The sequence below is a fragment of the Suricata suricatta genome, chromosome 2 (assembly GCF_006229205.1).
Source record: "Suricata suricatta isolate VVHF042 chromosome 2, meerkat_22Aug2017_6uvM2_HiC, whole genome shotgun sequence".
NCBI lineage: Eukaryota > Metazoa > Chordata > Mammalia > Carnivora > Herpestidae > Suricata > Suricata suricatta.
Genome location: NC_043701.1, coordinates 17,558,643 through 17,586,307, shown reverse-complemented (window position 1 = coordinate 17,586,307; position 27,665 = coordinate 17,558,643). Strand labels below are relative to the sequence as shown.

The window sequence follows — 27,665 nt, the reverse complement described above, 5'->3', positions numbered from 1 at the left end:
GAGAGAGAGAGAGAGAGAGAGAGAGAGAGAGAGAACACCCTCCCTTGAAGGCAAAGCAAACCTCCCCCGAGGCTCTGCGGCTCCCTGCGGGAACATCTGGCTCTTCAAGGGCAAGGGGTGAAGGGAGACACTCTGCTGCACACACACGTTCCAGGGATACCAGGTGACAAGGACAGCATTCTTTTTATAAAAAAAAACAATGAAAAATGAGCAAATATATACAAAATACTGTCAGTCTCTCCCAGCCCAAGAGAGAGCAGCCAACACGATGCATCGCCTGCTTCCCATGCTCTCCCTGCTCCAGGGCAAGCCTGTGGCACAGCCCACATGCCGGGCTCTAGGGCACTCGTGCCAAGACTCTGGGTGGCTCCCGTCCAGTCACTGCAGCTGGACAGTGCCCCGAGCTCCCTGTCCCATCTCCGTGCGCCCCCCGGAATAATACTGCTTCTGCGGGCGGCCCCAGGGCGGCCCCATCAGAGCTTATGAGCCAGGAGGGTGGTCAGCTTGATCTTGCCATCCATGGAGGCGGTGAGGCACGTCCCGCAGTCCATGGCAGTGCTCCAGTCCACGGTGACCACAGGGGCTCGGTGGCCGCCCAGGCTCAAGCAGCTCTCCAGAACCTTCTCCTCCCCACCCAGCTGCAAGACAGGAGAGAGGAGGTGTCAGCGGGCACCATTCTCAAGCACATCCGCTTTATCCAACAAACTGCCTCAAGCCTGGCAGCCGCCACCCTGACCTGAGGATGCATCCGGGCACACGTGCCCGCCTTTCCAGAAGGTCTCAGTTTAATTTCTTGGGCCAGGACCACCTTCCTTATCTCAACTATAGTTACTCCTTCATCTTAGGGGGGAAACAAGGTCGCGTGCTCTCAAAGACCAGAGACTCTTCTCTGCCCCTTTGACTGGCACCCACCGCAGCTCTCTTCCTACACGGTTTCCTCTCCCCAGCATCCCATCGTGGGTCTGCCGCTTAGCTTCCCCGCGAGCTGCAGCGCCCCGCACGCTGGCGCACGCAGGCCCGAGGTCACGCGCAGGGCTCCCCCCTCGCCCACCACGCCCACAGCTATGAAGAGTCAGCAGGCCAGGAGGAACAGAAGCCAGGAGCACAGTGCACAATGATCAATCCAGCTACGGGTAACACCCACGAGTAAGAGACCGAAGTCTCTGGCCTTCATGGAGAAAACATCCTTAAAAATCATAAGTTGTTTAAAGATCATAAAAACAGGATCCAAAGTTCATTATATTCCCTAAGTAATTAGAGCTCATAACTGGCATTTCAAAAATTATACAGAGGGAAATCTTCCGGCCCATTAACTGGTTAGAGAGCAAGTCTGACTGCAGAATCATCAGGCCACAGTGACCACAGAGGCTTCGTGGCCACACAGGCTCAGGCAGAAATCCAGAACCTTCTCATCCCCACCCAGCTGCAAGAGGACAGGAGAGGAGACATTTGGGACAAATGACAAAGGCTGATCAGGGCAAATGACAATGGCTGATAGGGACAAATAACAAGTGACAAAGGCTCATGGTTAAAAATAAACACACAATACACACAAAGTCACACAGAGAGCAAAGTATAACCTAACTGAAACTCAATTTTCAAATAATTAAATACAATTAGGCTTGCAAACAGAAAGCTATATTTTTATAGCATCTCCCAATAGCAATTACAAGAAATGACAGAGCTAATTTTAAGAAGACCGAGCGCCGCTAGATGCATCATCATCTGTGGAAAAGAGGAACCTCCCTGATGGTAAACCCAGGTTTCCCAGTGCCCCGCTCCAGGCCAACAGTCCAGAAGGCTCCTGGCACTACACCTCCGGACCCCTTACATCCCGCCCCAACTGAGTGCTCTCACGTGGCTTTTCCTCTGTGGGGCCCCAAGGCCTGCCTTCCTCCCTGTCTTCTCCTCCGGCCTCAAACCCACAGACCGCCCCCCACAACCCACCAGGGGCCTTCCCTGAGGACTCAGCCCCTGCCCAGCTCCCTCCGCTCAGAACTCCAACACTGTCCTGTCCCTGGTGTTGGTGTTTCGGGTGTGAGTCCCAGGAGAGCAGGAACGCACTCCGTCCCCCGAGTGCACACCCCAGCGCCCAGACCGGCACCTGCACACAATTCCTGTCCATACCCGTACTGTCCGCTGACTGATGAGCCATGGCACTGAGGGCATGGAGAGCTCCTGAGCCGAGAACATTCCATCTGTGATTCTATCCCTACAGCCTAAATACCACCATCAGGCAAAGAGTTAACAGGGAGGCTCAGAATTAGTTTGCGTGGTTACCCAAAACATATGCTTAGGCTACAACTCAACCCTTATCGCTAGTCTGGTTGATAATATTAGTAAAATAGAAGGGGTTTATAATTTCATACCATTATATTTTTAAAAGTACATGAACCAGAGGAGCTTGGACATGAGAATTAAAACAAGTGTATAACTGAGGGACAAAACCAAAGTGGACAACTTACACCATGCTGTGGTAAGTCACACCCCAGATTTCTGTTTTGGCCATGGGACTGTAATGTCCACGACCCATGGGACCCCCAGTAAACTAATAAATCTATACCAGATTAGAGGCACTAAAGCAGACCACAGAAGCTCTTGCCTATGTGAGGCGTGGCCCCCCAACCCAACACTCTTTCCAACCATTCTCCCTATTTCTTCATGTTTTCCATAATAGGTATTATTCTCAAGGAACAAAAGCAGAAAAGGGTCAAAATCTGCAAAAGGGCAAGTAGAGAAAAGGACGGGCGTGCCACACTCTGTCCCCACCTGGATCTGAGGATCTGTCCCCTTGCCCGGCCAGCAGCAAAGAGGCCTCAGGAGCTTTCCTTCCGGGGTCAGAGGCTTCTCCAGGGCCACCCAGGGCAGGGAGAGGGACGGAGGCCCATGCCCAGCCTGGCCCAACCCCCAGGGGGGCACCTCCCTGCCCACCGTGACAGCCCCCTCCTCCCCTGGTACCTTGTAGATGACACCCCCTGTGGCCGAACAGGTCAGCATGTAATTTCCCTCCGAGTCAAAAGCGAAGAGTCGGCCCCGGGGAACTTGAACCTGCTTGTAGCCGCTGTAACCTGACAGCACAAAGGGGCCCGTGGCGTCGGCGGGGAGGCTGTACTCAGACACCTTCAGGCCACTCTTGTGGATGTTCCACTGGATGAACTGCAACCACAAAGCACCACCTGAGTGCTCTTCCAGCAGGAGCCGGCCATGGTTCCCCAGCTCCAGGGCCGGGAGGAGGGGTAGGATGGGTCCCGGAGCAGAGGTGGGGGGTCTCCGGCCCGCCAGGAAAGGTGGTGGATGACCCCTCAGTCCATCTCTTCCCAGCACACTTAAACAGTCTTTCAGAGAACATCTCGAAAGAGTCTGCAGCTTCACATAAGAGCCTGAGCTCGCCCTCTGGCCTCTGCCTCCAGGAGAGGGAAAGGATAGGCAGCAGCCTTTGTCTGGACTCCTGCCTCTGGAGCCGAGGATGCTCCTCCGAGAGATCGTTACTATTACTGTTGTTGTTGCTTCTAGGGTTACAACCCAACCAGATTTTTCTGACTTAAAAGCAAAAAAAGGACAAATTCCAAATACCCTCCCAATGTCTCAGCAGTGTGATCAACTGAACATGAGCAGTACAGTTACCTATGAGCTTCACACACTGCAGTGTATATAATGCTTTAGCCTACACCGCAGACAGGCCATCTGACCACCTCTTAACTGAGAATCCTACTCAAATAAACAGGAAGTCAAGCTTTAATTTAAAAATCCCTTCCCTTGGGGTGCCTGGGTGGCCCCACTCACTCTCTGTCTCTCAAAATAAAGACATTAAAAAAATTTTTTTTAAATAACTGTGTTAGTACATGTATTTAAATAAATAAATAAATATCCCTTCCTTTCAAATGAAGAGTTTATTCTGTAATTACAGTTTTCAATGAATACTATGGCTGCAGAGTATAAAATCCAAAGGCACAGGAGGGCACACCTGAAAACCAAGTCTTCCTCCCGCCTCTGCCTTCCCGCCTCCCGCCTCCAGCCCCCTTTCCACGGATCCTAATGTGTCCTTCCAGAAAGAACACACAACGGGGCACTTATCTTTACTTTTATCCGCGGCTTACTTTATATTTCTTGACCCCGCCTATCCACAGGGCCTCAGGATGCTGTGACCGCCCGACCACCAAGGTCACCGCAGCACAGCCTGGGCTCTAATCTGGACCCCGATAATCCACCTATAGTGGGAAGAGCCACTTCTGCTACAAGGAGGGAGGCTGGGTTCCCCCCTTTCATAACCGCCAGCCCCTGCTAAACTCGTTCAAAACCCACACGGTCCCAGGAGACTGCTTACTGCTGTACCCCCGTGACATAGAGGACAGGGCGAGGCGGAGAGGGGCCCACGGCCACAGTGCCTGTGCGGGGCACGGTCCAGACTCATCCCCCCCTCGGGCTTCTCAGGCGCTCTCTGTGATCTCCGGTGCCTGAGGCAGGGGAAGGGAAGTCACCGACCCGGGTCCCGCTGCCGCCTACCTTGCCGTCCTCGCCGATACTGTACACGGTGTTCTCGTCGTAACTGAACTCCACGGAGTAGACCTCCCCGCAGTGGGCCTTCCAGCTCATGGCGCACTCGTGCTGCTGCATATCTGGGGCAGTGAGGTGCCGCTAAGACCCCCGCCCAGGCCCCAGGGAGGCTTCTGCCCGTGACAGAAGGGCAGAGGCTGCTCTGGAGGCAGAGAGCCTCCTGGAACCTACAGGTACCGCGGGGCTGAGCCCTGCCAAAGATGCCTTTCAGTTTGCTAGTTCTCTCGGCCAGGCTATTAATCGTCTGTTTAACAAACGTAAAATAGCAGCTTTTTACACTGGGTCAGAAATGAGGTTCAGGAATCCCTGGGCGGAGGCTGAGCTCCTCTGGGGAGCCCACAAGTCCCGAGGGGGACCCACAAATCCTTCCCAGGAGGCCTCCCACCGCTTCCTGGGTAACTTCCCACCAGGGCGCCTGGGGGATCTGCTAGACACAGTCCCTAGTCCCCTCCCAGACTCTGACCCAGAGTCTCCGGAGGCAGGCCTGGCTCAGGGCTCTTCAGTGATGCACACGCTCAAATGCCTTCACCAGGCGAATGCACTCACTGTGCCAAGCGGACAGCACGGCACTGCTCTCGCGTGTCCTCTGGGAGCTCACTCAGGCCACAGGACTCGGATCAAACAGTCCAGACTCAAGGATTGCTGAGCCCCAGCACCCCAGGCCCACCGACACTGCCACATGCAAGGTGACTGGTTACGGAGGTTTTGAAAAGAGCAGACCTGGACCGAAGTTAACCTCTTTTGCAAGCATCTTGAGTTCGGCTTCTGCAGTGGCTTCTAGTCCAGCCGCTAAAAATCCAACTCCCTTCTCTGAGACCCTGAAGGAGGGGGCCGGACTGCCATGAGCGCACCCGCTTACCAAACAGGCGGATGACGCCGTCGGCCGCGCCCGTGACCAGCAGGTTCCCGTTGTGATTGAAGGCTGTGCAGTTGACGGCAATGGGCTCGGGGTCCAGGGAGAACTGGAGCTAGTTACAAACAAACACAAAAACAAAACATAACTAACTAAATTTAAAATTGTAAAAGACTAACAACCCGAAATCCAAGATGGATTCTGTCTGCAGGGGGAGGGGACCGAGATGGGAAAGGGCACACGAGAGCAGAAAAAGTGTTGAAGGTTCCACTTCCAAACTGTGACAACAGAGAGGTGTTCATGTTCCAGCTTCTCTTCTCATTATCCATACACATCTGATCGCACTATTCTTCTGTATTCTTTTGTATGTTCATTACAACTTTGAAGACAAATGAACATAAAATTACAGTAAAAGCCTTTGAGAAAAAGAGCAAGGTTAAGAAGGATCTAATTAAACTGTACAAGGGAAAGCATCTAAGAGACACTGAAGGACAGATTTCTGCCAGACTGAGTGGAAAAAGAACTCTCTAGAGAGGAGACAGAATGTGGGGAGGGCCTGCGGCCACAGAACACTCCACAAGGCTGGCAAGCGGGGAGGGCAGACCGTGCAGGGCCCTGGGGCAGTGTGGGTGGGAAATCTGGAAGAACGGAGCAGTGTGACGTGCCACAGGGGCTGCCATTCCCTCCGGTGGGACGGTCGCAGGCGCGAGGCCAGGGTGTGTCCCTGGAAGTGCAGAGCTGTGGGCAGACACACTCTGCAGGGGGAGTGGACTGAGTGATCATAGACTGACTGCATGGGGGGAGGGAGAAGCATGGCTCCAGAGAGGCACCCAGTTTCTAAGTGGGACACATGCGGCATGAGGAAGACCAGGCAGGAGAACAGACGTGGCAGGGCCTGGCAGTCAAGAACTCAGGGTGGCCCTGCAACCTGAGCTCCGGGGAGACTGCCTGATGGGAACAGACGCTATTTCTACCGGCAGATGCTGGGAAGTGTGAACTGGACCTTTGGAACATGGCCCGTCTATAGAACAGGGACCCTTCCCAATGTCCAGTGACATCAGCAAACCATTCGTTCAAGGCAAGGGCCAGGCCATGTTTGCATCCCAAAACTAATTTTAATGAGAAACATTGCTGCCTTTTAAATGTGTGAGTTTACACATCATTTCTCTCTCTAGGGGCTCAGGGTCACGGCTGCAGGAATCGGCTGCTGTAGGTAGGAACTGTCCTTGGCTCCTGAAGAAGGTGCCATGTGTCCCCAAGAGCCAGATTTCATGTGGCTGTCACCTCTCAAGAACATGCATGTGTCCTCACCACTTCCAGCTGCTGCTGTCATTTTTATGCAGTCCTAAGCTAACAGGAAGTTAGAAAGAGAGTCCACGTCTGTCTCCTAAAAACGAAGCCTCTTGAATGCCTAATTCTAAGCGAAAGGAGGCAATGCGAAAATGCCCTAAGACCCCAGCCGCACAGTAACACGGAAAACGCAAAGCTGTGGAGACAGTCCGCGGTTGCCAGGGCTTGGGGGGACATGGGAGGATGGACGGGGGTGCACAGAGGATTTTCAGGCAGTGGAAACAGCCTGTGTGACACTGTGGGGGTGGGTACTTGTCCTTATACATTTGTCCAAACCCCGAGAACATACAACACCAAGACTGAGTCCTGAGATGAACTATGAACTCTAGGGGATTACACTGTCACTGCAGATGCTCTGGTGGGGACGCAGTAGGGGGCGCCTGCGTCTACGTGGGGGCGGGGGGGGGGGCATATGGGAGGTCTCTGTACCTTCCTCTCAATTTTGTTCTGAACCACAACTGCTCAGAAAAGTTTTTAAGCCTTCTAGTATAAACAAAATTAAACAAATTTTTATAAACCATGAGGTCCCTCTGATAGGCTGTGTGTGACTTCCAAGTTGGGGGCACAATTCTGAATGACTTTAGTTGCTAGCAACCTGCCCAACTGGAGTGTTACTACTTTTCAACTTGCACTTTGAAACTGCCTCACAAGTGAAAATCAGAGGAGACAAAGCAAAGAGAGGAGGCGGCTTATTATCAGAAGGACAAGGAAGCAGACGTGGAGCGCTCCCTGGGAGTGTGACCCCAGACAGACCCACAGGGGCACCGCCTGCACCTGCTGCTTCATGGTTTTTGTGTCCCACAGCAGCAGCTTGCCGGGAACCTGATCAGTGCCCTTGCTGCCGATGTCCGGAGCCGAGAAGTCCAGCTGGGAAGTGAGGCTCGGAGCCGCGGCCGAACAGACGAAAGAGGCCCCGCTGGGGCTGCACGCGAGAGACAGGATCCTGCAATGCACGCGGGCCTGGGTCAGCACTGCGCCTGCCCCCGGGGGCTGGGCCCGCCACAAGGATGGGCCCAGAGGCCCGGCGCAGAACCGGACCCCGCAGAGCACGGCGGGGGTGACGGCGGCCTCCCGCTCACCTGGGCATGTCATCGTTGATGCTGATCTCACAGAGATTCTTCTTGGCTTCTGTGTCATAAAGACGCACTGTCCCCACACCACTGCCCAGCAGGAGCTAGAACGAGAGGGGGCGGGAGGCGCGAAGCACAGCACGGGGGTCAGGGAGGACCACTGTGGGGTCCTCACTCCTGTGAGGGGCGGGTCAGGGCGGGCTGCAGGGGTGAGGCCTGCTTCCACACACCTCCACGCAACCAGGTGATGTCTGGCTAAAATGGGCCTCACTTAAAAACTACATGAAGAAGGGCGCCTGGGTGGCTCAGTTGGTTAGGCGTCCGGCTTCTGGCTTCGGGTCAGGTCATGATCTCATGGTTCGTGGGTTCGAGCCCTGCATCGGGCTCTGTGTTGACAGCTAGTTCAGAGCCTGGAGCCTGCTTCGGATTCTGTGTCTCCCTCTCTCTATGACTCTCCCCTGCTCGTGCTGTCTCTGTCTCTCAAAAATCAAAACATAAAAAAAAGAAAACTACATGAAGACCGGGGCACCTGGATGGCTCAGTCGGTTAGGCATCTGCTTTGGCTCAGGTCATGATCTTGTGGTACATAAGTACGAGCACCGCATCAGGCTCTGTGCTGACAGTTCAGAGCCTGGAACCTGCATCGGATTCTGTGTCTCCCTCTCTCTCTGCCCGTCCCCAGCTCTCTCTCAAAAATAAATAATGATTTAAAAAAGTTTTTTAAATTACCTGAAGACCTTAGAGGTGACCTTGAACAGAAAGAAAACTACAGAAGGCATCTATGAACTGGGAGAGGGGGTCAGCTCAGATGTACCTGGAGAGGTGCTGGCTGATCACAGGAGGCCCTCTGCTCTTCGCTCCCTGTCAGATTTAAGTGTCAGCCACTCCCGTCCTTCCTTCTCTGCCCATCTACCCGCCACCACCAGCTGCCTGCGGGCCCGGGGGAGGCCCCAATTGCACAGTCTGGAGACAGCTCTGGCTCTGGGCCTGTAAAGGCCTCCAGAAAAAATAGAAGAGGCTATCCCTTGCCTTCAGGCATCTGTGATTTTTTTTTGTAAAAAGCTTCAAAGATAAAATGGGTACTGCCAGAAGAAAGAACCGGAAGCAGGTCTGAGGGTGTCCCCCAAGAATACTACCTATTTTCTGACCGCAAATTCACACTGGCAGATGAACACTTGTACAGGCTATGCTCTGAGATCCTAGTAGCATAAGGATAATCCCTGCAGGCTGTCAAAAATTATTTAAAAAACCAATGAGGTTTGCCCCTAGGGCCACTTGTATCATCTGCGCTCAAAACATAATACAAGGAAAGAAAACACTATAAATCAACTTGACCTCCTCAATGACAAATCCTCTCTCAGACATGGAAGTCCAGAAGGAAAGAGCCCGGTACTAACAGCACTGTGGTAGATGTGTGGGGACCCCAACAGGACACCATCCCTACCAGCTGAAGCCACTTCCCAGGGCGCCTGGCCCGGGGAGGGGTCTTGGCAGGAAGAGCGGCAGCTGGGAACATCTGTGCAGGGCTGGCAGAGAGGGAACACACGACAGGAGCTGACAGGGGAGAGCGGGAGGTGGGAGACACACGCACCGCCTGACAGGAGCGTCCGCAGGTCCCACTGCCATCTGATTGCAATTCTGGCTAATCCAAAGCCTCCCTGCCACCCCCAAACAGGAGCCCTGCTCAAACAGTCTGGATGTCCCCCGACTCCCAGGAAGAGAGAAGGCAGGGGTCTGGACTGGGGGCCTCAGCTCAGCCTGCGGTGCCTGAAGCCAGTGACGGCGGCCTCGGGCACTCCTCACTTAGACTGTGATGAGGCACGCACCGCTCGTCACTCACCAGCCTGTCCCGCTTAGTGGCCCACTCCAGAGAGAGCAGTGGTGACTTGGAGATGGAGGACGCCTTGGTCTGCATGATGGGATTGAAGGACCACACTTTGATGACCCCATCCACGTCTAAGCTGGCGACCCTCCTCCCCGAGCAGTCCACTCTAGGACAGAGGAGAGAAGGAAGCCGTTACCACCCTTGTCTTAGCCCACCGCCCGCCTCCGCTAGCACCCAGATGATGGCTTTGCTGACTTCTCAACTGTTTTGCAAACTGCCTACACCCCAAGGATGGGTGTGGACTACTTCTAGAAGCATTCATGCCTTTGCTTGTCCAGGAACTGCTTACAAAGGACCTATAGTGTTCGGAGCCCTGTGGCACACAAGGGGGACAGAACGGGAGGGGAAGTGCCTCCCCCACCAGGATCCAGAGCCATCGGCACCAGGGGCAGGGAGGCCACCCACTCTGAAAACTACCCTCTGGGAGGGCTTCTCATAAAGGTCAAGCTCTTACCACGTGTGACTAAAAACTTGTACAAGGTAAATACTTAACCTAAAAGTGCCAACGTAAAGCAAATTAAAATGAAGTCTTAGGGAGTTCAAATAAAAGGTAACCTGCTCCTGAGATGCGGAGTCCCACAGCTATAAGGGACAGAGAGGCTGCCCAGACCCATGGCAGCTGTCCAGCCTCCGATGGCTCTGGAGGGACGGCCACAGTCCTTCAGGGACCATCCCCCCATGCACATCTCCAGTCTGCCACACCTGCGCACACACAGCCTCATAATCCAGGCTTCCCAGGGAGACCAGCCCCTGCCCCAGTCGGGCCTCGCCCCCAGACCCACACCCACCTGCAGTGCATGATGGAGGAGTGGTGCTCCCCGTACTCCTCCTGCCCCAGCACGATGAACGGCTGCTCGGGACGGGCCGCTCCCCCCTCGGCACTTGCTGCGGAAGCCCGCGTCCGTGTTTCCAGCACCTCCACGTGGGGCTCTGGGCAGGGCTCGGCCTCCGGGCCACTAGTTTCCGGCTTCTTCTCTGCACTCTGTGACAGGCAAAGTGGGGACAAATCAGCTGTGAAGGGTCTGCACATTCAGGGACACACTGCAGGACATCTAGGATGCCAGCCCAGCACATTGGGGGGCTCTCAGTGAGTACAGGCTCCAGGAGAAAGAGCTCTGAATGCCAAGAGCAGCACCCAGCTTGTCCCAGGAGAGGCAGGTTCCTGCTCTGCCAATGGCTCCTGTCTAGAGACCCTGCTGGCGGATTAGTGAGCCAGGGGCACCCTCTCCCCGTCACAGCTGACAGGACTCAGGACAGGCCACCAATATAAATTAGTGAGAACCTGCTCAGTGCCAGGCACTCTGCGACCACATTTAATCCTTCCCAAAACCATCTGAGATCCTATGATTAACCTCATTTAACAACTGTGGAAACTAAAGACTGAAAGCAGAAGTTAAATAACTTGCCCAAGGCCAAGAGCTGGCAAGGGGCCGGATTTGGACGTGACGCCAGATCAGAGGCAAGCCTAGCCCCTCACCAGCATCCCCCTATACCAACTAGCACCTCCTCCTGGCAAGGGGGCACCAGAGACTGAGGTGACTGGCCAGGCACACAGAGGGAGACCCCAGGACAGCACAAGGACCAGAACAAGGCTGGGCCCCAGAGGGTCCTGACACACCCTGCCACCCTGCACGCCCGCAGCTGCCCTAAGCTCTGACCCTCGGGTGCCCTGAATGCTGGCCGCCATGACTGCTACCCATTCGCCCAGACGTAATGCAGGCCAGGCACCATGAGCCAGGGCCATACCCCAGCCCCATGGCTCCTGAGGCTCCTCTCAGTGCTCCTCAGGGCTGCAAAACCACAGTTCCAGAGCACAAAAGTAACAGAGGAAGAGAGACCTCTGAGCTTGGACAGGTGCCTTCCGGGGGTGGCCGAGCTCAGGTGTGTCTTTAATCCTGCAGTGTCAGGACATGACAGTCTAAGATCAGAGCCTCCAGGGTCTATGCCATCAAAATGGAACTGGCACGGGACTGGTAACCGGCAGCAAGGCTTTTAAAGGTGGTCCCAAGGAGGAGATAAATGGCCAAGGGGATGACTTAGCCCGTAAACCCGGGGGCTCTTCCTTTCAGTCTGGAGTATGGGGCAGAAAGTGAAGCAGCTTTAGTGCCACCAAGAGTGGACTCCGGCCCACATCCAGGGGTGAGGGGAGACCCGGGTCCCTGCATGGCAGCAGCCTGGGCTGCACTATGACACCGGGTGTCAGTGCAGTGTCCCAGCAGTGGACGTGGAAGGAAGGGAAGCAGTGGAGGAGCAAGACTGGATGATTCTGGCTTGAACCAAGAGAAACAGGTCTCTCCTGCCAAGCCTCCAAGAGCCTCTGACATGCTCAAAGTATCAGGTAGAGATCAAGAGAAGTACGAGCAGGCTCTGCACGGCCCTTCTTCCATGGCCCCCAATGGTAGGCACGTGAATGTCCCTGCAGGCACTCGTGTGATGCCAAACCAAGCCATACCTGCAAAGTCATAGACAGAAGCTCCTTCCTTTCTTTGCCATGATCCTGCAGGCGCCGCTGTCGGTGCTGCGACCAGCTGGACTCCCCAGAGGCCAGTCCGCTGAACAGGCTCTTCCCATCTTTGGCCCCGCATGCCGGGTCCCTTCCCTTCGCCATCTACAGGGGGACAGGCCGGGCTGTAACACATCGCTTGCTGCCTGCACTGGGGGCGGGTGGGAGAGGGGAGCAGAAGCCAGGGAGCGGCTCCTTCACCCCACAGCTCCCAGGAAAGGGTCCTCCCAGGCCACAATGCTACGATCTCAGTCTATGGGCCAAGTCGAGTGGAACACAAGCAGTCTGGACCCCTCCTTTCTGTTCTCCCTGTTATAGGAGGTAAGTCACCAGCACGCTGCAGCCTCACCTGCAGACAGACACACACATCTCCTTCCTCTAGTCAGAACGATTAACTTTAGGGATGGGGGAGGAGGCCAGTGCTTAGTGAGCTGTTAGCACAGAGCCCAACACCAGGCTTGAACTCACAGACCATGAGATCATGACCTGAGCTGAAGTCAGACGCTTAAGTGACTGAGCCACCCAGGTGTCCCCCTAGAGCCTTTCTAAAAGGAGCTGTCACCACATTACCTTTCCAGATTATCTGGGCTTTTCCCAACCTTATTCCCACAAACTGTGATGGTCAAAACATCCTTATTTTACACTCTTACCAAAGGGATATGGATGCAAACAGCCACTCAGGTTTCAGACCAGCCCCTTGGCAAGTCACTTGCACACAAGATATAAGTCAAGAGTATAAACTCAAGCAAAGTCTACTTGTTACTTTCTACTTCTACTTACTATTAGTTTTTTAAGTAGGCTTCATGCCCAGTGTGGAGCCCAACAGGGACCTTGAACTCACGGCCCTGAGATCAAGACCTGGGCTGAGATCAGATGCTTTGCCCACTGAGCCACCCAGGCACCCCGTTATTTTTTATGTTAACACTAAACAACTTAAAATGATTAACACAGGGGTGCATGGGTGCCTAAATCAGGGGTGCCTGAGTGGCTCAGTCAGTTAAGTGTCTGACCCTTGGTTTTGTTTCAGGTCATGAGCTCACGGTTTCATGAGTTCAAGCCCCATGTCAGGCTCTGCACCAGCAGCACAGAGCCTGCTTGGGATTCTCTCTCCCCCTCTCTCACTGCCCCTCTTCCACTCACACTGTCTCTGTGTCTCTCAAAATAAATAAAATTTATTTTATTTAAAATTTTGTTTAAAATAATAAATAAATAAATAAATAAACAAAATGATTAACACAGACTCTTTGGGATCCTGGAGCCATCAGGAGAACTAAAAAGGAAGTTTTAAAGAACTATTAGTTCATGTGGAGCCTAATTGGGCTGACCTTCAGGGTATCTGTTATGCCTGTTTTTCTGACTGAGGTGATCTCCAGGGGTATCAACTTCTGCTTGTAACAGATCTTTTTTCTAGGAAAAAATATTTGACTCCACCTTCTGGCTTATTCTGGGAGAAGTAGGGTTTTTAGTCAAGATAAAAGAAATAACCTAAGAAGAAAACCAACAATAACAATAATAGCAGCAATATGTGTTATTCATTGTTTACCATATGCAAAGCACCAGGCTAATAAGAACTAAGAACTTGGGGTACTGGGGTGGCTTAGCAGTTAAGTATCCAACTTTGGCTCAGGTCATGATCTCACAGTTTGTGGATTTGAGCCCTGTGTCAGGCTCTGTGCTCACAGTTCGGAGCCTGGAGCCTGCTTCGAATTCTGTGTCTCCCTCTCTCTCTGCCCCTGCCCTCCTCACACTCGCACTCTCTCTCAAGAATATTTTTTTTATTAAAAATAAATAAATAAAAATAAAAAGGCTCTAGATTGCGAATCTTCTCTCTATGGAAACAAAGTGGGGATTACTGAATTCGTGTGCTATAGCCTTGGTCGACTTTATCACTTTTGTTATGAAAAGGGGCCAGAAGATGCCAACTTCTTTCCTGCTGATTTATTATTTTACTCAAAGGTTCTTGAGTTTCCAACAATTTCTGTTAAGAATTTCTGGCTGCCTAGTAATCATTTCCAAATACCTCAATATTTAACATTAACTGGCTTAGTCATTAGGTTGGCCCAAAACAAACACAGGTATTATGTTCATTTTTGTCTCCAGACAGGTGGTTGTATATTGCATAAATTTTTTTGTATTGTCCAAAGACATGGTTGCTTGCAGATGTTTACAACATAAGGCCTGACTCACCTCATGCTCTCTCAAAATTACATAAACGTTAAAAAAAAAAACAAACCTAAGAACTTTATAACTGTCCCCTTAAAACAGAGATGATGACATTATCTTAATACAAGGAACTGAGACTTAGTTTAAGTTACTGCCCACATAGTGAAAACTGGACAGAGGTGGAATTCACGCCCAAATCTGACAGCGAACCCCATGCTCTGAGAAATCCAATGAAAGCAATACCATGAAAAGAGCACACACACACAAAAAGTGACAGTGACTAAAAAAGATAAGAAGAAATGTCATAATTCCAGAGCTATCAGGCCTTTCTCACAGTAGTTCTGGCCATTTCTGAGAAGTAACCCATGGTTCATGGAACACTGAAGACACTCTACCGCTCAGAAAGGGGAAGAAGACTTCTCTTACCTGCCCAGAAGTAAGAGGTGGTCAAGATAACTGATAACAAAGAGGTTTTGAAACCATAACATACCTCCCATGGTCCCAGGGGGGTTGTACTCACTCCCTGGGACATGACCCAAGGGTGCCAGGCCTCATTACACAAATCCATTGATTCCTCCCCATACCTATGAACAATAGGGCAAATCAGACTGAAGAATCCCACGGCGGGGGGGGGGGGGGGGGCTATACTTGCATCAGACAAAACAGACTTTAAGCAAACGACTGTTAAGAGACAAAGATCATTATGTAATGATAAAGGGATCATCCAATCAGAGGATATGACACTTCTAAGTACTTATGCATTGACAGAGGAGCACCTAAATATATAGAGCAAACATCAGGGAGAAATAGGCAGCAATGCAGTAATAGTTAGGGACTTCAATACCCGCCTTCCCACAATAGAAATATCATCCAGACAGAAAATCAATAAGGAAACACTGCGCTTGAACTATACATTAGACCAGAGGGACTTAAAAGACAGACACAGAACATTCCATCCAACAGAAGCAGAATCCACATTATTCTCAAGCACATGGAACATTTCCAGGACAGATCATATGTTAGGTCACAAAACAAATCTTAACAAACTTGAAAAGATTGAAGTCGTATCAAGCATCACAACAGTATCAGACCACAAATCAATTACAAGAAGGAAATTTAAAAAGTCACAAACATGTGACAATTAAACATGTTCCTGATCAATGGATCAAAGAATAAATCAAAAGAAAAATTAAAAGAGATACATGAAAATGGAAACACAACATACCAAATCTTATGAGATGCAGCCAAAGTAGTTCTAAGAGGGAAGTTCATAGCAATAAATACCTACATTAAGAAAAAAGAAAGCTCTCAAATGAACAGCCTCCTCAAGAACTAGAAAACCAAATGAAACCCAAAGTTAGAAAAAGGAAATAATGAAGATCAGAATGAAAATTAATAAGAAAGAGACTAAAAAGACAACATAAGTGATCAATAAAATAAACAGCCAGTTTTCAAAAAGATAAAAAAGACATTTATCATGAGAAAAAGAGGGCTCAAATGATGAAAGAACTCTAAAATCTATCTCTAAAAGTTCTGGCACTTTGATAGAAAAGACTAAAAAAATCGGCAATAGCGGCTATGTTTTCTGAATATCAGGCGGCTTTGGCAACCCTACAGCTAGCTACATGCACAGTGGGAGGAGAAGGAAGACCGGTTTCACAGGTTGACAACTATTTTCCAAAATAATGGGATCCAGGTAAGTGAGGAAGTCTCAAAAGGCCTGCAACCATGATTATGCAGTTTTGACAGATTTATCAACTTGACCAAGAGACTGTTAGCCTGGATATTTCAGAAGAAAAGGGGAAAGAATCCACATAATACTGCACTTGTGCCCTGAAAGTACGCGGCCACCAGGGGGTCCAGCCTGGGGATGAGGAGGGGGAAATGCCACGGAGGGCGGGCAGGTACTCTGCGGCACTCTTTTTCTCTCCTTACTCGCCCACTCTCCAGGAGAAATGGCGGCTTCTCCCTTTGCAGCGCTAACTCTTAAGAGCTTTCAATTAGCCCATACTGCTAGAACAGAGAGGCTTGTGATGGACTTCACATTCTCCCAGCTGATGCAAGAGCCACGTGTAGTGCTTCCCCAGCAAGAATGGAAAATACAACATTAAGAAGTGCAAAGGCAGAGCTTGCCAAGTCGAGAAGGCAAGGAAAGGGCCGGGTAGATCATCAGGTAAGGGCTGGACCATACTCCAAAATGAACATTCAAGCAGGTGTGAACAAAATGCACCACAGCGAATTAACAAGAGCTACCTTTTTCCTGATAGGAGAGTTTACAGCCAGAGAGCGACAGACCTACACGTGACCTATCAGATCCTGCTGAAGGAGTTATTTACTAAAGAGGGGTGAACAACACCAACAAAAAGCAATGGGCTAAAAGCTGATGAATGCAGCTCTCCACAGAACACCTTCCTAAGTAGGTTACGGTAAACTTGTGTCTCACTACAAATGTACATAACTCGAATAAATGTTTACTGTGATAATACTGGTAATCCACAGTTTAAAGAGCAGACCTCATAACAGTCTCAACTACCAGATTCATGTACTTTCCAAATGGCCCAAATTATATTCTGTCATGTTCTATCACAATCTACCTGCCTCCTACAGTTCAGAAGAGATATTTTAACCTATGTTTTATCATTTCCCCTTAGCATTTCTCTCTGGAGAAAGAATGTTCACTGGCTTGAATACTGTTTACCAGGCAGTCATCCAAATGGGGCAGGAAACAAGTTCCAGTAATCTGGTCTCACCTGAAGTAAAATAAAGCCACCCAGAGGACAGGCCCTCGTAATACATAAAATTATAGAACAAGAGTCATCGAAGAGGGCTCCCTTTTCCTCCATCCCCACATGATCTGGGGAAACAGCCCCAAGGGCGGCTGTCACAGAGAGCTCATAGCTAGGAAGTAATTTGATGCTAATATGAGTTAACAAACACAGAAGTTTGCTTTCTTTACATTACAGCCAATGAGAGGTTATCTCCATAATAACCGCAGGCCCAAGGCTTCCAGAGTGGGTGCGGGAGGAGTAGAATTACAGCGCTGAGGGGAAGGACAGGGTAAAATCACAGGCTGTTTGACACAGCAGGCAGGTTCCCTAAGGCGCTGTTGTAATGGAGACCCCAGAAGAGTTGGGAGCTGTGGTTTTAGAGTTACCTCCGCTTGTTTCTTAAAATCTGCCTCCAGACTCATCAAAGAACAGAGCGTGTGCATCACCATGTATTTTCCAACTATATTGCCGTGAATGAACACTTCAGTCACGGCAGTTACCACAACCCATCCCAAGTGGGCAAAATGCTGATGAAACTGAAACTTACAATGTTGCATATAAATAATATTTAAAATAGGAAAGCCTGATCATTTTATTTATTGCTAATTTAATAACACAGCTTATGTTTTTAATTTTCTTATTCATTAGTAGTAAAAAAAAAAAAAGAGGGCTCTGGTGTGACAAGAGTGAGAAAAAGACTACATGCTTCAAATGTGCTAACAAAGCAACGTGGCTTATTAAAAAACAATGTCATTTTCTACTAGGTTAAAAGCTGTGCATCATTAAAATCACACAAAGCAATCACACAACTGCATTTGCTATTGGTAAAAGAGCACACAGTCTTAAATTGTGCACTCAATTTTGGCATATCAACTGTCACAGAAGAATTAAAAAACAGAGGACAGGGAACAGGATGGTGAGGGGTCTAGAATCACGCCATATAGGAAAAGAGTGGAGGGGAGAGAGAAGAATGAACAGTGAGTGCTTAGCATGGAAAGACACAAGGGTCCTCAAAAGAAGCCTTATTCTATGTAGCTCGAAGGGTAAAGCTAAGATCAGCAAGTAATAACTATACAGAGGTTCCTACAAACAGCTTTCTGCAGGCAAACATCTCCACATGGATAAGCAGTCAGCTCCACATCACAGGAAGCAATCAATGAGAGGAGCAATGTGCTCCTCTACACAACTGGAAGGGGGGCCAGATGGCCTTTGAGCTTCCTCTAACTCTAAAATTCTGTGATTTTCTTGAACCTCAAAGTTCAAGTTATTTCCCTAATTGAAACATTAATGCTGAGTCTAGTTAAGAAATTAATAAAGCCACAAGTGACCCAACCATTGGATTTTTCAGACGGTAGATATCTATCACCTCCATTCATGAAATGGAAAGAGAGTTATCTTTGCTCTGTTAATATGCCACCCTGTGACCCAAGTTCTATTTGCATGAATGTATTTTAGAGGCAAGGACTGGTTGCTGCAAATTACAAAATCTTTTTTTTTTTTTTTTGAGAGAGAGAGAAAAAGAGAGGGTGAACAGGGTAGGCAGAGAGAGAAGAAGAAAGAGAATCCCAAGCAGGCTCCACGCTGTCAGCACAGAGCCCGCTGCTGGGCTTGAACTCATGAACTGGGCGATCATTATCCGAGCCGCAATCAAGAGTTGGATGCTTAACTGACTGAGCCACCCAGGCACTGCCGCAAGTGACAAATATTTACCCTCATCTCTTGAACAGGAACTGCACAAAAAATTTCCAATCTCATTCCAGCCTCAACCATGTGACACCTACTTCCTGAACTCATAGAGAACAAAGCCACAGGCATAACCCCAAAAACCCATCCTTGTGATTTCTTTCATTTTAACTTAATGAAACTGACTTTTAGGGTTTCCTGCATTTTTCAAGAGACCATACACCCCATGCATCATCTGTCACACTTAGAAAACACTGCGCTGTGACAGAGATCCGCAAAGCAAACAGTATAACTTACTCGGCCACATTCCACAGAACTGGATTTTTAATTTTCAGGTTTGGAATTCAGAAAAAGAGCCAGAGGAACCCTCAGGATTGTTCCGACTGCCGCAGGCCTCAGGAATGCCAGGGCATGAGCACTTAGCACTGCTGGCGCCTCAGGTCTCAGAGCTGAGCCGGGGGTCCCAGGAGGCGGGCAGCCTCACTACCACAGCTCACACTGGTGAAATGTAGCGGGCATGTGCCATCCGCCAGGCCCTGCGTACACCGGGGGTCCTGTAGCAATTCGATGAAATACCCCCTAGTACACGTGTTAGCGTCACCCCCAGCAAATCGGGGTGAGTGGAGGCAGTCTGAGCAAGGATGACACACAAGGAGCCCGGGCTGAAAGCCTGCACTTTCCTCTCCAGTGTCCTGTTTGACAACTGTACTTCAGCAGCCACACCACCGCCCAGCGCTGCGGAGAGCCCCGCCGTACCAGTGGCGGCCCGGTCACACCCCCATTTCCCCGCCTGCAGTGTCACCTGCAACTGCTCCCAAGCCAAGGGTGGTAGAGAAGGGAGGCAGACAGTATGACAGCTGACTTACCTGTAACGAGCAATAATACACTGAAAGGGAGTCCCTGGTCGAGCAAAAAAGTGTAACTGTGGGTCTGTCAAGCTGTCAATCTGGAAGGCACTGCAGAAGGCAATGAATCCTGACCATCTCTGCCTGGAAAACTACCCAGTGGGACCCATGGCTGTTTGGGACATGAACTGGCATAAAAGAAATTCCCTTGCAATCTTCTGTAAAAGTGAAAAATAACAAAAAGTCCTATGCTGAATCAGTGAATAGCAACTTGTACAAGAAATACACTGATTCAGAAGTAACTCCAATCTACTCTTTCTCTCCACACCACTTTCTACCACCTACAATTCAAAATTCCAGAATGGCTCGAATTCACCCTTGAGCCACCAGATCCCAGTCACAAGCCGTCAGGAGTTCAGAGGAATTTCTGAGAAAAGGGAAGAAATTCAAAGCACACTCCTCGTCGCCACCAGGCACCCACTCCCCTCCAGGGTGTCACAGGCCTCTGACAGCTGGAACGGGACTGCAGTGCCAGACAGTGGCAGTGGCTGGGTGAAGGGCCCTCTGGGTTACACGTGGAGCTGTGACCTGGCTCAACCCTAGGTTAGCAGCACACACCTGCCTATGGTCTCACTCTGCCCACGACACCTGCTATTCTGGCCAGAAGAGGGGATGGGAGGCAGAGGATGTGTGAAGTGGATTCCCTCCTTAGGGTCTCGGTCCCTCCACTATCATCTTGTCGATGCCCTCATCCTGCAAAGCCATCGCTTATGCGTGAGGCAGAGGCAAAAGGGAGGAAGAAAGGGAAGGGGATGTGAAGGTAGGATCTCACCAGCATACCAGGGAAATCCGTCCTAACAACCAGGCAGTCAAGACTGCACCTGACGTAGCCTGGAAGTACAGTCAGAGGCCGGGGCCTCCAGGAAGGAGTCAGAAAGGCAGGCCTTGCGTGCTCACCTGACTGCTGAAGGGCTCCTTCCTGGCCGAGCTCTGCGCCTGCGAGGGACTCTGGGCAGGCGACAGCCTCGAGGGGCTCTTCTTACTCTGAGGCAGCAACGAAGACAGGAAACCCACTCGAGGCGACTGCGAGAGGGAGGTGCTCCTCTGGCTGCACACCATGGCCCTGGAAAGCAGATGCGAAACGTCACAGGGCTAGAGGGGACCTGGAGACACCCAGAGCACAGGCCTCCAGGGTTGTGGACCGCACCAGGTGCACATGCCTGTGCTCTAAGGGGACATTACCCTCTGTACTATTTCTTGTACCCAAGGGAGCCAGCAGCCTATGTGGCACAACGGCGAAGCGCGCAGCAGTTCTCTGGAAGGCGGTGGTGAAGCTCGGAGCTGTGTGGGCCAAGGGCCACTGGCCACAGCTGCCACTGTGCGCCTGAAATGCGTCTGGTCCAGACGGAGGCGTGCCAGAGGTGTGAAACGCACACCGGGATGCCAGCGTTAGTGTGAAAAAAAGTATAAAATCGCTCATCATTGATACTTTGTTTACATTCACCACATGTTGAAATGTTTTGGATATAGGGCTAAATAAAATATATTACAAAATGAACTTCACCTGTTTCTTTTTACTCAAAGTAAAAATGTTTAAGTTACGTTTTTGGCTTGCCGGACCCTGCTAGCTCAGAAACCAGACCGGCTGCTCCTGGGACGGCCCTTGGGCTTGTGCAGGCGTGGATTCCGCCTGCCTGGGTCTGCCTCCTACTCACCCGGCCGTGGCCGTGGCCATGACCATGGCCGTGTGACCGCTCTGTGCCTCGGGTTCTTCACCGGCTACCACTATTAGCGTCAGCTGGGACTTGTGCTTTAACTAGCAGAAAAGTAACCAGATTTTTAAAACACTTTTGTTCTTTTTTCTCTAATGTTTTTTATTTATTTTTGAGAAAGAGAGATAGCGTGAACAGGGGAGGGTCAGAGAGAGATGGGGACACAGAATCCAAAGACAGGCTCCAGGCTCTGAGCTAGCTGTCAGCACAGAGCCCGACGCGGGGCTTAAACCCAAGAACCATGAGATCATGACCTGAGCCGAAGCCAGTTGCTCAACCGACTGAGCCACCCGGGCGCCCCGAAAAGTAACCAGATTTTAAAGCTACTTGACAACCGCTCCCCGCATCTGCCTACCCCTTCAAGCCCTCAGACGGGAGCACACTTCCACCGCCGGCTGCATCTGGCCCATCGGGTGCCAACCTTTCCATCCATGAGGCACCCCTTCCAACACACACAGCCCTCCCAGGGCTTCACGACAGCATCTGGGTGGGTTTACCCTGGCCGCGCACATCTGGATGCGCAGTGCCCCTCCCTCAGGGCGCGCTCAGAGGCTGGGGGCCCGAAAGGCCAGAGGACCTCACTCAGAAAGCTCACACAGGAGCAGTGAGGGCCAAGGAGGCGAGGTGAGCGTGGAGGGGACGCACGGGAGGGGGGCGGCCCTTCCACCCCCGGAGCAGGCACACACTCACAGCTCTGAGTCCCCTAGGCGGTCCATGTTGGAGACGTAAGGAGGCAATTTGTGCTGGACCAAGGCCTCTTCCTCCTCTGGCTGCAGCTCCTCTTTCTTCAGGCGGTGGATTTCCGCTTGCAAGGCAAAGAGCTGCACAGGGGCAGGGACGAGTTAGGTGGTGACCTCCCGTCCCCTCCCCTCCACCAGACGCATGAGACACATCCCATCAACACTCCACCGCAGCGAGAGGCCTCAGGGCGCCCACCTCACCCTGTGCTCACGGCAGAGCGGGGGAACTGACCACAGTGAGGTGAGAAACCACCAACTTGTGGGGTCCACAAATCCCACTCTCTTTCTTTTTATCATTTGACTTGCTTCTTCCTGAAGTCACTGAGAAAACCAGCTCCACGCAATCCTGCCTCGCTCTTTGGAATCTACAAAATCGGGTTCTGGAACTCTCGTGGAAAATTTTTTTCAGTCGAGCTCAGCATTTTTGACCTTGTGCCTGAAAAAAAATTACATAGGCACACGCACCCACAATGTAAACAGCTTATCTTTTTCTGAAAAAATGACCTACAGGTGCCTTAACTTCAAGGACAGAGAAACGCCCCTCAGACAAAATGCAAAGGCAAATGCGGGTCCACTGGCTCTATCCTTTTACACACCTAGAGGATCATGGAGCTGAGCAGAACAATTAATTTGTATCTGGGCTGTAAACAACACAGATGTGGATGTGTGTGGAAAAGGACTGGCAGTATGAAAGAGACACGGGAAAGCCACGAAGCATGAAAGCACATGGGTCCTTCTCCACTCCAAGTTCATTATCATTGCTATGCTGTTCGTGCTATACACGGGACTCCAAATATGAACCTGGCCTCTGGTTTTCAGACATGACAACGGCCCCCAAATCTCCAATACTGACTTTCTGGTGGCTCACTTCCATCTGAGATCAGTGCTTTCCTATTTTTAATCAGCCCTCCACCACCACTACTCAATTTCACACATGAAAAGCAGAAGTTCTTCCCCAAGAAGCAAGCGTCTTTCAGAACTGACCTTCTGGCGAAGGACTTCATTTTCTTCTTGAACCTGGTTGGTCCTCTGGCATTCCGCATCGAAGTTCAGAATCACAGGCACTGGTGCACAAAGTTAAGAAAAAGCCTGCCTGAAAACGGATTAGAAGTCCTTCCCAAACTCTCGACACAGCAGCAAAACCTCTGAACATGAGTCACAGGGAACAGAGTACGGACTCAGTCCTGTGGGCCCTCCACAGCTGTAGGAAAGTCTCTCCCCTTGATGCCAGGGACAGACTCACAGACCCTCATACCAATCTGGCTGGTCAGCCTAAAGAGAGGACATACACCTAACCCTAAGCGTGTTCTCCCAAATACCAGCAGCAAAGGGCTGGCACTCAGTGGGCTATACAGTCAGTCTAAGCTGTGGCAAGGTCAGTACAGACACTCAGTTAGAAGCCATCCCAGCAGCCAGAAGGCTCGGCCACTGGGCTGTCCCCTCTCCAGATCGAACCTCTCCCTGGCTAAGGTTTAGACTGAGGAGAGAGCTTTCTGCAGATTGGTCGGTCATGTGCCACCGTTATGAATAGCCACATTCTAGGTCGGGGGGTTGGTCTTTCCCAACAGCCCTAAACTGCTTCCGTCAGCGGGGAGCACAAAGCAGGCAGGGCCTCCGTACTGTGGACGTGAACTGTGGTCGAATGTGTGTGACCCAGTTTGCAGGGCACTGTCCTGCACTGAAAAACCCTAGAAGGCCCACGGGTCATGCAAAATGCTAACTGGGCAGAGCCCCCTGCTAGTTTAGTCCAAAAGTCCTCAAGATAAAAAGCAGGGGAGGTGGGAGGTGGGGGGCAGCTGTACCCAGCAACAGTGGAATTGACCCTCAGACCCACAATACAAAAGAAAAGGACACCTTTCCTACCTCCACCAAAAGATGCCCCTCCCAGAGGCCAAAGTGGCCTCACCAGTGACTCACCAGGCAGCTCCATTCAAACTGGACTCCCTTCTCCTGCTCTAGAATTCCAGCCTCGACAGCATGAGCCATGGGGGATGTCCTGGGCCTCAAGAATGCAGGCTTTCCATTACAAAACGGTAAACACGGTAGGCTATAAATTATTGATATTCCCTCTCTCTCTGTCTCTCTCTTTTAAACATCCACACATCTACTCCTAAAGCTGCTCTGCTTTCTGGCAACTCTGAGGTCCCTGTAAGAGTGACCCAGATGCAAAAACAGGAAGGAAGTTCTAACCCAAGTTCCGACCTGCTACCTAATCTCAACAGAGGCAAGTAACACCCTCGGGGGCACAGGGCACGCACGGAGAGGGTGTTCATGGCCGGCCAGTTCCCCTAAGCGGCAGCAAGCCCTGCACTGCTCAGCACCCCCCCCCCAACCCCGTGGGCTCCTCACAGGGCCAGGCACCGTGCCCCACTGCTACCGCGGTCCCTGCTCACACACGTCGGCTGTTCAGCAGCAGCGTCAGGACAAAGATGTACGATTGCCTGGCCTCCTGACAAAAATAATCACAACCAGTCCAGCCCCCTCACACAACACACGACAACCATCTTCGGACGTTCTGTAGAAGCAGCAGCTGCACGGAGAGCAGCGGCCCCTGATCACGCTGCCTGCAGCCTCAGACGAGGCAGCGGGCCCCAGGCAGCTGCAAGGATATGCATGCACTGGAACAGCACGCTCAGGAAGTTGTGCAGGGACACGATGAAGGTGTCGGCCCACTGGCGAGAGAAGTACGTAGCAAAGGTGGGGTTGGTGTCTGGGGATGGCAGGAAGGGCAGAACAAACCAATCTTTCCACTCGGCCTGGTTCTGGAGCTCCGTGGCCTGCTTTGCAAAGAACTCTTGAGCCTTGTCATTTCTGTTTGTCTGCCGAGACAAAGAGGAGGTAGCAAGAAGGGGGAAGAGACAGAAGTCCAGAAGGAAGACTCTTCATTAGCCTCTGGACATCAGCCTGCCAGGTAAGTGGCCAAACGGGGTCTACAAACTCCGTAAAATAAAGGCCATCACTCTTTTCTCAAAGTTCCTTGTAAGTTCAACGAAGCTGGTCCAAACTGCAGTCCTGAAGATAAATGCCATCCTAACAAATTAATTCTTGGTTGATTTTCAAATAATTGAAGTGACTTATTCCCCCGGGGGTAGGCTATAACCTTTATTCCTCAAGTTTTCACCCACCTACTTACATTCTTTAAAACACCACCCACGCTTATGTGCTTCAAACAAGAGAGGAAATAGGAATGAGGAAGCCAAGTCAGATGATCTACACATGAGAAGGAAAAAAAAGTAGGAAAACAGTCAAAAATAATTTGCACTGTGACTGTTCCACTCTTTCCCAGAGTAACACAGACAGTCCTCCCTACACGTTAAAAGAAAATCTATTTCGGGATCAAAGAACTCTCTCCAAGGAATCTCTGAACTAACAAGCACCTGGATGGTGTAGACCAGATAAAAGCGGAACAGGCTGGTTTTCAGCTTGTTGATGGCGGGTCTATACATATCCTCCAAGCGGCTGAAGAGCCTACGTTCCAGGTAACTCCAGTACTCCCGGAGGGCGGCCAAGTCATACACCTGCATTAATTGTTGCAGCTGGTCCACAATCTTGTCCACCTGGTGGAGAAAGATGGGACAGAGGTGGTGGTGAAGGACAGGAGGGAATCTCCCCATCACTGCACCCAGTTAGGACACCTTTTTCCTCTTCCTTAGGCTTTGAATATTAGAATTTTTCCTAAGTGAGCCATCTAGAAAACATTCAAAACATAGTAATGCAGGGGCACCCAGGGGGGCTCAGTCCGTTGAGTGTCCGACTTCCGCTCAGGTCATGATCTCACGGTTTGTGGGTTCGAGCCCCGCGTCGGGCTCTGTGCTGACTGCTAGCTCAGAGCCTGGAGCCTGCTTCGGATTCTGTGTCTCCCTCTCTCTCTGATCCTCCCCTGTTCACGCTATGTCTCTGTCTCTCAAAAATAAATAAAATGTAAAAAAAAAAACAAAACCCACAAAACATAGTAATGTAATAGCTTTAGAGTTATTTCCTGATGTTAGATACATGACTTGACCCCCCAGCAAGCATGGAAAGTTCAGGGGTAAAAGCACTCTGGCCCAGGAAGCAGGAGATCTGGTTTTAGGTCTTGGATCTGTGTCTGGCTTACTCAACCAACTTGACAATGTTACTCCAACTCTGCGGTCCCAGCAGCCTAAGATTTCAGAAAACAAAAAAAGAGAGAGGCAACCTCCATAATCCTCCTCCCAGATCCACCATTCCAGGAGTCCAAGACTCACGGAGAGAAGCACTGACTACTTCAAGTCATGGAAGTATTACTACAGCCCCTCCAGTGGCTCAGAGTGTCAGCTAAAGAAGTCACCTCCTTGTGAGAAATCACACCAGAGCACAGAGTATGTAAAAGCTTTTAGATACCAAAACCAATTCAACATCCCCATTTTTAAATTTTTTTAAATATTTTTATTTTTTAGAGCGAGCACAACAAGCCAGCAGGGATACCCAGCTGATGCCAGGGATGCCCTTGAGCTCAATCCCACAACTCTGAGATCAAAACCTGAGCGGAAATCAAGAGTCCGACTCTTAACCAACTGAGCCACCCAGGTGTCCCAGAAACACCCCCATTTTACAGAGCAGGACACTGAGCCTTGGAGTGCTGAAATGCTTTGCTTTTGCCACTAAGTACCACTAGCCTGGCAAGACGAGACCTCAGGTCTCCTAACTCCCCTAGTGTTCTTGCTGCTAGCTCACTGACTCTCAGTTCACCTCCCAACCTCAATTAGAGTCAGCAAACACACAAATCACACACAAATTCCGAGAACTTCTCAACAGAAAACCACGTCTGAGCAGAGGAAATATAATGTTTCAAACGTACAAGGTGCTCCTGAACCACAGGGGTAAAATTGGCAATAAGTCACCGACAAAGCCATTTTAAACGAACACCAAAAGGTACCTGAACTCAGTTAACATTTTGGACGGCATACCTCTTCGATCCCAATGACATCGGAAGCCAACTTTTGAATGTTTCTGTTGCCCATTGTTAGCTCCTAAAACCCTTATCTCCATCCTGGCCAACTGGCCAGCACCTGCTGGGAGGCTGGAGCGGAGGACCGAGACCTGGACCAGGAGTCCGGGCACCTAGGCTCCAGCCTCAGCGATGCTCCTGACTCGCTGTGCAACTTCAGGCAAGTCACGTTCCCTCTCAGGACCTCAGTTCCTCGTGTGTCAAGCGGAGGGCCAGACGCGCTGATATCCACGGTCCCCCGGCGCGGTGACAGCGCCACTCCCGCCCCGGAGGGCAGTGCTAGGGTGGGGAAACCCGCTCCGGTCTCCCTCGGGGCCGCCTCTGCCCACGCCGCGCCCGCCGGCCCCTCACCCGAAAGCCTTTCTCCTTGTCCGCCTTGATCTCGGCGTCCAGCTGCCGCAGCGTGTGCGTGAAGCCGCGGAATAGCAGGTACTCCCGGACCAGCTCGTCAGTGCGCTCCACGGCCTCCGCCATCGCTGCGCCAGCACCGAGAGCAACCGCGGCAGTCGA

General features: G+C 51.0%; 1 protein-coding gene across 3 annotated transcripts; it reads right to left on the bottom strand.

Moving 5' to 3' along the window:
- Positions 1–27,665, bottom strand: WDR91 (WD repeat domain 91). Of its 3 annotated transcripts, none has more exons than XM_029923032.1 (15): positions 27,507–27,665; positions 25,564–25,743; positions 24,798–25,005; positions 23,171–23,253; positions 22,137–22,267; positions 20,632–20,797; positions 12,165–12,320; positions 10,501–10,694; positions 9,668–9,818; positions 7,837–7,931; positions 7,532–7,700; positions 5,414–5,522; positions 4,504–4,616; positions 2,959–3,156; positions 1–638 (listed from the first exon to the last, which is right to left on the bottom strand). In XM_029923032.1, exons 1-15 carry the CDS (start codon positions 27,627–27,629, stop codon positions 474–476), a joined length of 2,241 nt encoding a protein of 746 aa, XP_029778892.1. In that variant the 5' UTR covers positions 27,630–27,665; the 3' UTR covers positions 1–473. The 3 variants fall into 3 exon arrangements, with proteins under 3 accessions (XP_029778892.1, XP_029778896.1, XP_029778897.1); XM_029923036.1 differs by lacking the exon at positions 27,507–27,665 and adding an exon at positions 27,115–27,395; XM_029923037.1 differs by lacking the exons at positions 24,798–25,005; positions 25,564–25,743; positions 27,507–27,665 and adding an exon at positions 24,104–24,471 and having other exon boundaries at positions 8–638; positions 23,171–23,250.

Coding starts and splice junctions, on each gene's coding strand:
- WDR91 (XM_029923032.1), bottom strand. CDS start 27,629: ATGGCGGAGGCCGTGGAGCGCACTGACGAGCTGGTCCGGGAGTACCTG. Junction 7,932..9,667: donor CCACTAAGCGGGACAGGCTG/GTGAGTGACGAG, acceptor CTCTCGTTCTAG/CTCCTGCTGGGCAGTGGTGT. Junction 4,617..5,413: donor CGGCGTCATCCGCCTGTTTG/GTAAGCGGGTGC, acceptor TCACTGCCCCAG/ATATGCAGCAGCACGAGTGC.